The sequence below is a fragment of the Haematobia irritans genome, chromosome 1, assembly GCF_050003625.1.
Source record: "Haematobia irritans isolate KBUSLIRL chromosome 1, ASM5000362v1, whole genome shotgun sequence".
Classification (NCBI taxonomy): Eukaryota; Metazoa; Arthropoda; class Insecta; order Diptera; family Muscidae; genus Haematobia; species Haematobia irritans.
Genome location: NC_134397.1, coordinates 138,900,708 through 138,913,397, shown reverse-complemented (window position 1 = coordinate 138,913,397; position 12,690 = coordinate 138,900,708). Strand labels below are relative to the sequence as shown.

Genomic DNA, 12,690 nt, shown 5'->3' with positions numbered 1-12,690 from the left:
GAAAAGGCCTCAGTAAGAAAGATCTAATACATAATAAATATATTTTTCATATAACTCCTAAAAGTATGCTAATATGTCTATTACATATGACTCGTATTTATTTCTTTGCGATATTGAACAGTAAGATTTATTTATCTTTACAGAATACCAATTGGCGTGCCCGTGATGATTTGGACATGGAGGTTGCTCTCCGTCCTCGCATTAATGCTCCCGATGTTGTTCGCTCAGCATTACGACATGGCGAAAAAATATCGGAAAACACAATTGATAATTTACTATTGGCTCCGAATAAAATTGTTATACCCGAACGATATATACCCGAAACGGTAATTTGATTTAACATAGAAATTTTTAAAATCTCAAAAAGACAAATTCTCGAACAAAAATAAAACTAAATTTAACAAAATTTCTTACAAAATTAGACGCCTGAATTATCACCTGAGGAGAAAAAACGAAGACAAGAAAAGGTTGAATCAATCAAAAAGATGTTATCAGAGGCGCCCATTAGTGCAGCAAATGTAAGTGGAGTAGTAAAAGTATAGATAAGTACATTTGGGAAAGTCGTAGTGTGGATTTCTTATATAAGGATATAGTGGGGGAGGTTAAACCACAAAAAATATGAAAAGGGTTCAAAGAAACATTGGCTTTAAAAATGGGTTTCCCGTGGCATAAGTTATTGTTTTGTGTTACGATTTTAATAGTGTTGAAATCGTAGCATTTATTAATCCTGATATGAACTGGTACCCATTTCAGATATTCCGCCTTTGCCCGGTCTTCAATTTGCAAGGCCACCTAAAAACTTAATTTTTCTCAAATTAGTACATAACAGCAAACAAAATGGTTGATGATCGTATTTCGTAACTTTCAATATTAGAAGACAGGAATAAAAATTTTGAAAAATAATAAATTATGTAGGTACAGTTAACTCAACTCAAGAGAAGAGTTCCTGCTATTTATCACTTTTTTTAAAACAATCTACGATTTTAGAAAGGCAGATTTTTGCTAAAAAAAATACGTAGCTGCAAAAAACATCAGTAGCATGTTAGCTGACAGCTCTCCCGTTTCCGGAAGAAAAAAAAACTTCTAAAACAATACAAACAATCTGTGGAGAAGGCCCATAGGTTAGGACTGAATAGTCTAAGTGAGCCGATGTATCAGGCTCACTTAGACTATTCAGTCCATTGTGATACCACATTGGTGAACTTCTCTCTTATCACTGAGTGCAGCCCGTTTCCATGTTATGCTCAATGACAAGGGACCTCCTTTTTATAGCCGAGTCCGAACGGCGTTCCACATTGCAGTGAAACCACTTAGAGAAGCTTTGAAACACTCAGAAATGTCACCAGCATTAGTGAGGTGGGATAATCCACCGCTGAAAAACTTTTTGGTGTTCGGTCGAAGCAGGAATCGAAACCACGACCTTGTGTGTGTGTGCAAGGCGGGTATGCTAACCATTGCACCACTGTGACTCCCATAGGCCCATACTATAGAGAGGTCTATCTCTGTTAAGACACACGCGCTGTTGAGGGAGAGTTAAACAGCATTAGCACCGAAACGCTTATCAAACGCTTAGACCCGTTTCGGTTGACGTTATCTTTAAAAAATTGGATAGCCCTACGGAATAGAAGGATAAGCTGTGGATCGCATGATATGACCATAACAACCAATGTAGAACGGGGAACTCCAAATGGAGGTATACAATTCCACTGCAGTGGGTAACAACTATAGAGGTCTACCCAAGATTCTAGCTAAGGAGATATTTGAACCCGTCCGTTACCCATGCGATGTTATAATATTTTTCCGGCGCAACATTCAAATTTTACAACGGACACGTAGTCTCGGTATAACTGGAGCAATAAAAACCACGTCAACCAGAGTCTTACAGACTATACTTAAAACCTAGAGTTTCAGATCAAAAGCGTTGCCGCCATGGCTGCGATGAGATGGCAGATGTTGGGAAAATGGACGGAAACGCGAAACATGAAGAACCTTCAAAGAATAGTAGGGGAGGCGGTGAGTGAAGTGGTGGATGCCTCAACAATCCCGGATCATATGCCTCAGGTGGTGATATCTGCCGAGTGTGACATTCTGACGCCAGTGAGATCAAGTCCTGAGAGAACAGGACTCCAGAACAGATACCAGAGGGAATAACTGGTACACGGTGGGTGAAAGGACAGGACTGGGCATATATGTGGAGGATTCAGACGCCGAGATCCTATTCCGATTATCGGACCACAGCACAAACCTGCAGGCAGAATTGCGTGCCATAATGTAATGTGCTACATTTTTCGGAAATAACACGAGACCACAAAACGTGAGCATTTTCACAGCTTGCCAGAGGGTAATGAAGGCAATAGCAGACATTACGTTTGAATCGCGAAACGTATTGGAATGCAAGAACATGATCAACGGATACTCCGAATGCGGCAGGATCCGCATCATATGGGTGCCGGGACATGCCGGAGTAAGAGAAAACGTAAAAGCGATAGTGAACTTAGAGAACGCAAAGCCGACAGAAACAATGCGGACCGAGTTGGAGAAATGGGCACGGAAGACATACAAAGCGATGTGAATCAATGCAAAGGTCGGAAGAGCGACGTAAATGCTATAAGGTACCCAGAAAGAAAAAAAACAAGACTGGAGAACTACTCAAGAAGAGTGGAAGACAATCACTAGGGCCGTGGGAATAATGAGCGGGCACCTAGAATTGAGAGTACTCTGTGACGAAAAGAAGCATTAGAGGATAGTGCATGTAGGGCGTGTTTTGATGATGATGAGACCTTGCCCTGTCATATCGGTGAAGAGATTATTCGGGACCTGGCCCAGCTGAGGAACAAGGACTGGGAACAAATTAGGGAATTTGTAAGAGACACAGAGATCTGAAATTAAAGAAGGGTACGATAGAAAGACGAAGTCAAAGCGCACTACTGGTTTAGGTGTATGTCAGCCGACATAATCCTTTTTTCAACCTAACCTAGTCATACAGGTTTTTGCTATGCTTGCAAACTTTTTCTTTTGAGAGTGGTTTTTATAATTAATATACATTCATTAAGATTATATAGAGGGATAATATAGTCGTCCCCAGACTCCATAAGAATTATCTAAGGGGTTTCATTTTATTTCTTTTTCCCTAAATGTGTCATAACTTATTTATGTATATACCTTAATTCTCTTATAGGAAACCGCTGCCAGTCTACCACCCAGCAAACTAAACGAAGAGAAAAAACAACGTGAACATTTGCTTCAAATGAATCAGATTTTAGCACAGCAAGTTATGCAAATGAGTAAAATTGTGGCGGGTAAGTGACAAAAATATACTAAACTCTAAGATTTGCATGTTCTCCAGCAAGAAAAAAATATCAAAGCAAAAAACACTAAAGCACTTTACAAGAAGAAAAAGTATTTCATTGAATTTGTGTTACATTTTAACATTATCGAACATTTAAAAAACCGAATTATCTTTATGTTTCGTTGTGTTCTCTTACATATTCGTCAACCTCATATCCTAAGATGTATTTCATTTTATCAATGTTATGTTTCTTTTCTCCTTACCGAAACAAAAATAATGGTTTTCTTCAATTTATGAATGTGATTTTATGTGAATTTTTTTTTTTTTAAGAAAATCAAAAGAATTCCAATTGTTTCTCAAAATTTTCTTAATTACCAAATTTCCATGTTGAGTTTTAATTGTTCTCAAATTGGTGTTCTCTCTAATCCAGTTCCACAAGACCTTATATATACGTTTTTCGTTAACATTATTCATTAATATTATGAATTATGTATTACCACCATTCTATTCTTATTCTTATGTGTATATGCTATCTCTTCTTTCTCTCTTTAACCTCAAATAAAAAGACAATTAAAATATTTATTTTCTTTTCGTATCTAATTTTCTAGATGATTAACTTTTATAAGAAAAACAAATAAAGCTAAATACATACAAAAAAAAATGTTAACACATAAGAAATGAAACAAACAAAAGATAAGAAACAAGAACAAAATATAATGTGTCTTACGTCTTTAAGAAACCACAAGAAAAAAAAAACAGAAATCATATCCATCATAATAATAATTATTTCAAAAAGGTCACGTACAAATCTCACTATAACTTCTTGCTCTTCTCATCACCTGTCATCATTTCGCAAATGCCAAAAACGCATCACAATATTGAAAACCACAAATCGAAAAGAAAGATAAAATTCGATCGCTCACCTCTATCACCTGTATCATCACCATAGATAGAAATCATTAAAATCCCAGCACCGTAATGTTCGTTAACCGCTCATGTGTGAATTTTATGAAATTCTACATAATATTAATGCACAAGTTCTTCATCATCATCATCATCAGCATCACAATTTTCCGAATTAAATAAAATACGTATCATTCAAGCATATGTACTACTGCATAGATTCATAAGTAATAAAGACAGCATTTGAAAATCATTTTATGAAATTCGAATATCTATTTCGTTCGTTATTTTGTTTTGTGTATTTCTTTTTCCCATAGAAGTTTTTCTAATTGTAATACAACGGAAGAGAACAAAATCTAACGTTTTTATATAAATATTTGTCTTTATACAAAAACAAAAAAATATTTATATTCAAGCGTTTGTTTAAATAAAAAACGTTATGCATAGTATTTAAAATTATGCCAAATTGTTTTCTTTCCATTTAAAATTTTGTGCCATATTGTTCGTAGTCTGTCGTTCAATTTGTTTCATTACATAGTTAATAGTCAATGATATCATGTTTATTATGCATACGCATAAATTAGAAATATATATTTTTTCAAAAAGCTTATTTATGGTTATATTTCTTGGTTTATATTTCCCTTTACGTTTGTTTTCTTATTTTTCTCATAATTTCATTCTCATAATTTCGTATTGGATTTTACTTAATTTACTTTATTTTACTTAAGATATATTCAAATAGGTTAATCAGTCATTTATGTGCTGTACGCATTATGCAATTAATTTGGATTTCTTATTACTTGTTCATAATATGTCTATGAAGCGTTATAGGAGATTACTATGTCGTCAGAGTATAGTGACTTAAAACTGCCCGAAAATGTTATCAATCGTCTCTAGGACCTTCATAATAACCAAAATTCCTGGAATATCCGCTGCTTCGTACCTGCATTCAAAAATAGAATCCTAACAGTTCGGCCTTTGATAACAAACTGTTCGTATTTAGTCACGAATTCGAATCAGGGATGATAAATGATGTTGACGAAAAAGTACTAAAAATTTAATTAATATACTTTTCGAAGCCATAAGGTGCTAAAATTAAATAATATAAAATTTAAAGACTATTGTAAAAGTATACGTAGTATATTTAAATCAAAATCGATTTGGACATTTTTTTAGATTTAAAAAAAAATCTTATTTTGCAAAATTTTATTTCCATAGAAATTGTTGTCAAAATTTTATTTCTGAAGAAAATTTTGTCAAAATTTTAATTCTGCAGTAAATTTTGTCAAAATTGTATTTCTTTAGAAAATTTTGTCAAAATTTTAGATCTATAGTAAATTTTGTCAAAATTTTATTTCTATAGAAAATGTTTGTCAAAACTTTTATTTCTATAGAAAATTTTGTCAAAATTTTTGGTTCTGTCGAAAATTTTGTCAAAATTTATTTTTTGCATAGAATATATTGTCAAAATTTTATTACCATAGAAAATTTTGTCAAAATTTTATTTCCATAGAAAATTTTGTCAAAATTTTATTTCCATAGAAAATTTTGTCAAAATTTTATTTCCATAGGAAATTTTGTCAAAATTTTATTTCCATACAAAATTTTGTCAAAATTATATTTCCATAGAAAATTATGTCCAATTTTTATTCTATAGAAAATTTTGTCAAAATTTTATTTCCATAGAAAATTTGGTTAACGTTTTATTTCTAAAGAAAATTTGTCAAAATTTTTAGTACTATCGTCAAAATTTGTTTTTTGCATAGAAAATTTTGTCAAAATTTTATTTCCATAGAGAATTTTGTCAAAATTTTATTTCCATAGAAAATGTTGTCAAAACTTTTTTTCAATAGAAAAGTTATTTTTTAGAATTTGTTCTATAGAAAATTTTATCAAAATTGTATTTCCATAGAAAATTTGGTTAACGTTTTATATCTAAAGAAAATTTTGTCAAAATTTTTAGTTCTATTGTCAAAATTTGTTTTTTGCATAGAAAACTTTGTCAATATTTTATTTCCATAGAGAATTTTGTCAAAATTTTATTTCCATAGAAAATTCTGTCGAAATTTTATTTCAATAGAAAATTTTGTCAAAATTTTATTTCCATAGAAAATTTTGTCAACATTTTATTTCCATAGAGAATTTTGTCAAAATTTTATTTTCAAAGCTATGCCTTCTTGCTCCTGTATCATCACCGTGTTTGAGCTTCATATCGAGGTACGTGTTTGAACTGCAGGCCTAAGACTCAGTGTCTTATCTGCAGACCGAGGTGCCAGTTTTTGGACTGCGGACTGAAGCCTAGATTTGTTTTTTGCATAGAAAATGTTGTCAAAATTGTATTACTATAGAAAATTTTGTGAAAATTTTATTTCCATAGAAAATGTTGTCCAATTTTTATTCTATAGGAAATTTTGTCAACATTTTATTTCTAATAATTCTATATAGAGTAATTGTGATGAAAAAGTACCAACTGGCTCGCGGTCGTGCTACGGTGCTATTGGCAGTCGAAATGTATAAAAAAAGCACAAAAGTGTCAACTTTATCAACCCTGATTCGAATCTGCTGTATCTATGCCTTCTTGCTAAAGTCTCAGTGCTTGAACCCCCTGTATCATCAACGTGTTTGACCTCCATATCGAGGTACGTGTTTGAATTGCAGGCCTAAGACTCAGTGTTTTAGCTGCAGGCCAAAGTGCCAGTGTTTGGGCTGCGGACTGAAGCCTTGATTTTCGATCCATGGGCAGAAAACTCTGCATCCCGCATCCTCCGTGTTTGAGCTTTATATCGACGTCTATGTGTTTGAACTGCTAACCGCAGTCTCATTGTTTGGGACGAGTCAGAGTCAGTGTTTGCACTGCGGCTGAAGCATTTGAAAACTGTGCAGGTCAAATCCCCTGTGATACAATGTAACATGCATAGCATACACAAGGTCGTGGGTTCGATTCCTGCTTCGACCGAACACCAAAAAGTTTTTCAGCGGTGGATTATCCCACCTCAGTAATGCTGGTGACATTTCTGAGGGTTTCAAAGCTTCTCTAAGTGGTTTGACTGCAATGTGGAACGCCGTTCGTACTCGGCTATAAAAAGGAGGTCCCTTGTCATTGAGCTTAACACGGAATCGGGCAGCACTCAGTGATAAGAGAGAAGTTCACCAATGTGGTATCACAATGGACTGAAATGTCTAAGTGAGCTTGATACATCGGGCTGCCACCTAACCAAACCTAACATGCACCGCTGATTAAAATAACTGATGATATGTGCACTAAAAATGTTTAAACCCCATTGTTCGAAATTCATTCCGATGTCTTTGTACTTCATTCCGAAGTCTGAACAGAAAGTTTGAACTGAAAGTCTCAGTTTGATCATTTGGCCGATCTCCCAGTGATACATTGTAATATGCACCGCTGAGTAAAATAACTGGTCCTATCTGCACTAAAAAGGTTGAAACGCTAGTATTTGAAATTCATTTCGTAGCTTTTGTACCTCATTCCGAAATCTTTGTGCTACAATCACGGTTTCGATTTAGTAGTAGCTGGGGAATTGTAGTAACTTCGCGTTCGGTGGCCAACTCGGTTATGATAGTTGTTTCGTATCAGATGTAAAATTCATTACTTCCGAGCCACATATGCACTTTTTCCGGATCCAAAAAGAACATTTTCATTACTCTTTTGGCTACGTTTCCTTTGCTGGGATTCAAAGATATATGAACATGTTTACTCTTTAAGTAAGAGTTATTTTATCTAAACTTTGGAAAAATCACAAAAGTTATGAGAAAGTGGTGGCTTACGCAAATAATGTAGTAAATGGAAGATTTGCATATACAACCTCAAAAAAACAATCGCTTCTGTAACATATACCACAAACACATTTTGCTTCAAGCATATATTTTCACGATTGGTCCAAACCAAAAACAATGGAAGATGAAGATGGGAAAATGGCAGCAGAGGGTATCAAACCATTGACGGCGTTCGATGCAAACGTGTCGTTTATGATGTTTTGTTCCACAAATTAAACTAAGAATAAAAAGAAATTTATATCAGGGAATGACGTAGAACAATCGGTCAAAAGTTTCTCATTATTATTTACACAAAATTTAACATCATTTGTGAGTTTTTAACAAAAAATATTGCAAATTAAAAATGAACGAACGTGTATGTATCGAACACCGTAAATGCAACTTTTGGTATGACGTCGCCCATTTTCCAATCTTCCTTTTCTATTGTTTTTGGTCCAAACAAAATATTGTTTGTATTTTTCAAAAATATCATGTTTCACCTTAGGCATACACTGGTAGGAAAAAATGTTAATGAAATTTTCCTTGTGTATATATATTCTTAAGGCGCCAATTTGTTACTTCCATTCTTTTGCTTGCAGCATACTCTCTAAGTCTCTCTTTCTAAACACATATATGTTTATAGGCTATTTCTAAGTTAATATATGTTTGCATCCAAGCATATTATATTTACAAACATTTTATGTCCCAAATATAATATGTTCTAACATATTAACATATATGTCCCAAAAATGTAATGCTAGTTTATGAACATTGGATGCTTGCACTTAAAAATATTGTGTTTAAAAATTTAAGTTCCAAACATATAATTTTTACACCCAAACATATGAAAAACAGTCTTTTTCGTCCGTGTATATTTAAAGAGTTACAGATAGTCTTCCACACATGTCGATGGACAATTGCCTAGCAGTAAATACAGTAAAATACATACCCCATAATTGGCACTGAATTTCCCTTTGGTGAAGGCTCCAAATACTCAGCGTTCTACACCCAGAGAAGGAATATGATCAAATAACATTTTGCTCTTGAAACATGTTTGAGGTGATCATATTCCTTCTCTGCGTGTATTAGACAAAATGTTTTGGGTTTAAGCTCAACATTAATGATGGGTTAGAAAAAAATGTGAAACAAGAATTTCACAATATCCGTATACAGCAGTAACAGCAGAATTGTATATATGTATTGGTCCCTCAGAAAACGAAAGCCGTGCAATTCTACCAGAGGTTTAAATACACAGATATTGCGCCCCGTTACCTTCACATATTTTTGTGCCAAATAATATTACGCAACTTAAGCTATTCATATTTTTTCATAAAACAGACATAATTATTTTGATGTCTACTTAAAACCCCGGCACTCAATATCGTAAAAGTATTATTTGATCATTACCGGGTTCAGTTTGGGAGGAATACTAAATCCTGTTCTTCCGTCACCAGCTGCCGCTCAAAATAATGTAAAAATTCGTCTCAGATTACCTAATTTTAAAGCTGACTGACGAAAATATCACCGCTTCATGTTAATTGCTGATGCCTAAAATTTAGTATGCTCAGCTCAATTTTAGCTCTTTCTTAATGGTTTTGAGAAAATAATACAAAATAATATCTCTTGAAAAAATTGTCAAAACATATACATTTTTAGCAGTTCTTCAAGTTAATGAAATTTATAAAAGAAAAACTTAGTAACTATAGACTAAGAAGTACATATATTATAAATTAATTTAACCCTTATACTACGTTAGGGTCATGTCGTATTTTTCATCACGGCATTTCTTACTGTTCGAATATAATTAAGAATTTCTATCACTCAGTGTATGAATTGGTGACATATGCTGAATTCATGCTGAGTAGTAAGAACGTTTAATTATAATCCAACAGTAAAAAATTCGGTGATGAAAAATAAGACCTAATACCCAACGTAGTATAAGGGTTAAACAAAAACAAAACAAATAATATATTTTTTTTAAGAATCGATCAATTTTTTTTGAAGTGCTTGTGTTTTTGTTTTTCATATTGTATCACTTTTCATATATTAATTTTTTAATTTTCATCTCTATATTATTTTATTTACATTTTTACTTTACTTTTGTTTTTATTTTATTTTATTTTATTTTATTTTATTTTAATTTTTGTATTTTTGTTTCTTTTGCATTTTTTAGGCAATCCCCATAGTCAAACTAATCCCAAATAATCGCTGTTCCATTTAAGTTGTTAATTGTGTATACATCATTTGTTAAAAAAACCACGTATTTTTAAATTGTTTTTCTGTTTTACGTTACGTTACGTTGTGTTATGTTTTTCTGTTATTATTAAACATGATGTCGAAAACTAACGTCGTCAAGCCCGTAAGCCATACAAAAGGAGTAACCCTTGCCGCCCCTCCACCTACCATGAATATTAACAATTCATAGAATATAAACATACACCACCAACATCCCTCTCACACACGTTACGTTTGATATGTTTTTGCCACGCATTAACTAACCGCATAAGCATTTTGCTAAAATACTAAAAACCATTTTGAGGAAAATTAAAAATTTTACTTCAAACTTAATTGATTTCTCATTGATGAATAAAAATTAAATCGATCGCAAAAAAATCTAACTCATTTTCCTCCTTTTGAAATATACAAAAAAAAATAAACAAATGTTTGTCCCCAAAAAAAAAAAAACAACAACTACAACATATTGAAACAAAACCAACAACATCAACAGCTAAAAACAACCAGAGCCATTCCAATTGTTCTTCTCCTACAACATGATGTACAAGAATTGACACAGCAACAAACGCATGTTCACAGTAAACGAAATAAAAATGCAAAACAATTCAAGCCATGTACATGTATGCCAATACATAACCTAAACCTGAACCTGAACCATAACTAAGACCCTATACTACATACTAACCTAATAAGGTGTGACTGTAACTGTAAAATGATAACTCCACTTACCCAAATGTGAGTGATATAGACTCGGACCAGAACTAAAAAAACACAAACATTCGCTTCAAAAAAAAAATATCGAAAAGAAAAATTGTACAATCAGTCAGTCAACCAGAACAAAGAACTACAATAACCCGAACAACAACAATATACTATATTCCCTACATCAAGCTATTAAAACTCTGAATGCTATTTTGTAACAGCTCGCAAATAACTCAAGGTTTGTATAAACTTTTTTTCTTATAACTCCATATCTATTATCCTTTGTATCTATTTGTTCCCCTCTATAACCCAATAATCCTGTCTACTACCTGTCTAGGAAACATATTTGTTAAAATTTCTAATTTTGTTTTTTGATGTATAATAAAAATTCGTTAAAAAATTTCTTGTAGTTCTGTGGTATTAGTTTGTTTACTTGTTAAATATTTTCACGTAAATCTGTTCGAATTTGCCCAATTTTACTGAAATTTGCTTATGATTCAAAAGAAAAAATTTTATTAAATGCTTTTTAGTTAAGCTTCTGTTTTTCTATCTAAAAGAAACTGAAAGAAAATTCACAAAACAAATTGTTTTGTTTTCAAAAATTAATGTCAAAAACTAGGCATAAAAAATTCATCTTAAATTCATTTAACATTTTAAATAAATTTTATACCACACTCACACACATACATACTTACGTATCCAATCCTATGATATTCTAACACTTATCGCACCACATGTTTAGCACATCACCGCCGTAAATGCTTTCACAATAAACACAGAATAATGTATTACCTAATTGCACCCACTGTATGTTGTCACTGAGTGGTTTGTTAGTTGTATGTATTACCAGATGTATACCTAGTAAGGTTGTTTTGAACTGTTATACTTAAGACCAAGATATTTAAGATTTAATGTGCCCTGATCGATATCGGAAATCTATAACAGAGAACAAAATAATTAAATTGGATTAAATTAAATGAAGTTAAATAAAATTATATTTTTCATGTTAGCCTAATACCGAAACAGGCAATTAATGTCCAAATGCATTAAATCTTATTTTAAAATGATTAATCGAGTTTTATGGATAAATTTAGATTAAGGAACTTGATTAATAGAGTCATTGAAAATAATTGTAAAATTAGATAAAATTATATTAAATTTTTTTCTCATAATTGAAGTTTTCGATCATATAACGTAATTGAATTAAATAAACTAAAATTAGTTTATACTTTAAAAAAAAATTGATTAAAATTACTCAACTAAACTACTCAAATTTAAAAGTACATAAAATAAAATAAATGAATGTCCTTTAAATTAATCGAATTTAATTTAATTAAAGTAGTCTAAATAAAACTTAGATTAAAATAAATTAAAATGGTTTAAAATTTAAATTGCTATAAATCACACTAAACTAAATCATTTTTAAAGTAAACTAAAATAAAAAATACATGTAAATAAATTAATTTAAAGGAAATGACAAAAAAAGAACTAAATTACAAATAAAATCAAAGTTTTTAGACATACACAGGGAGCCACCATGGTGCAATGATTAGCATGTCCGCCTAGCATACAAAGGGTCATGGGTTCAATATAAGTTTCGACCCAACACCAAACCTTTTTTCAATTGTGGGTTATCCCTTCTCAGTAATGCTACAAACAAAAAAAATCTGATTCAATCACGAAATTAATTGATCCAATTAATTTTTGAATTGAAGTGTCTTCAATCACAGTAATGATTGCATCAGTTAAAAAAATTAATTGAAAGACAATTAAAAAATTAATTCATC

The 12,690-nt window shown here is 32.0% G+C and overlaps 1 protein-coding gene across 5 annotated transcripts in view; it reads left to right on the top strand.

Annotated features, from left to right (window-relative positions):
• The window catches only part of kmr (pleckstrin homology domain-containing family A member kramer), a 259,563-nt gene extending 248,422 nt beyond the window's left edge, over nucleotides 1-11,141 (top strand). For 3 of the 5 annotated variants that reach the window (XM_075291770.1, XM_075291769.1, XM_075291766.1), the window contains 4 exons: nucleotides 144-326; nucleotides 423-518; nucleotides 3,179-3,299; nucleotides 10,695-11,141. In XM_075291770.1, coding sequence (XP_075147885.1) covers nucleotides 144-326; nucleotides 423-518; nucleotides 3,179-3,299; nucleotides 10,695-10,741 — 447 coding nt within the window. In that variant the 3' untranslated portion in view covers nucleotides 10,742-11,141. Of the gene's footprint in view, nucleotides 1-143; nucleotides 327-422; nucleotides 519-3,178; nucleotides 3,300-3,897; nucleotides 4,446-10,139 lie in introns of those variants that run through there. The other 2 variants (XM_075291767.1, XM_075291768.1) reach the window with 2 other exon arrangements.
• Nucleotides 11,142-12,690: the final 1,549 nt, after the last annotated feature.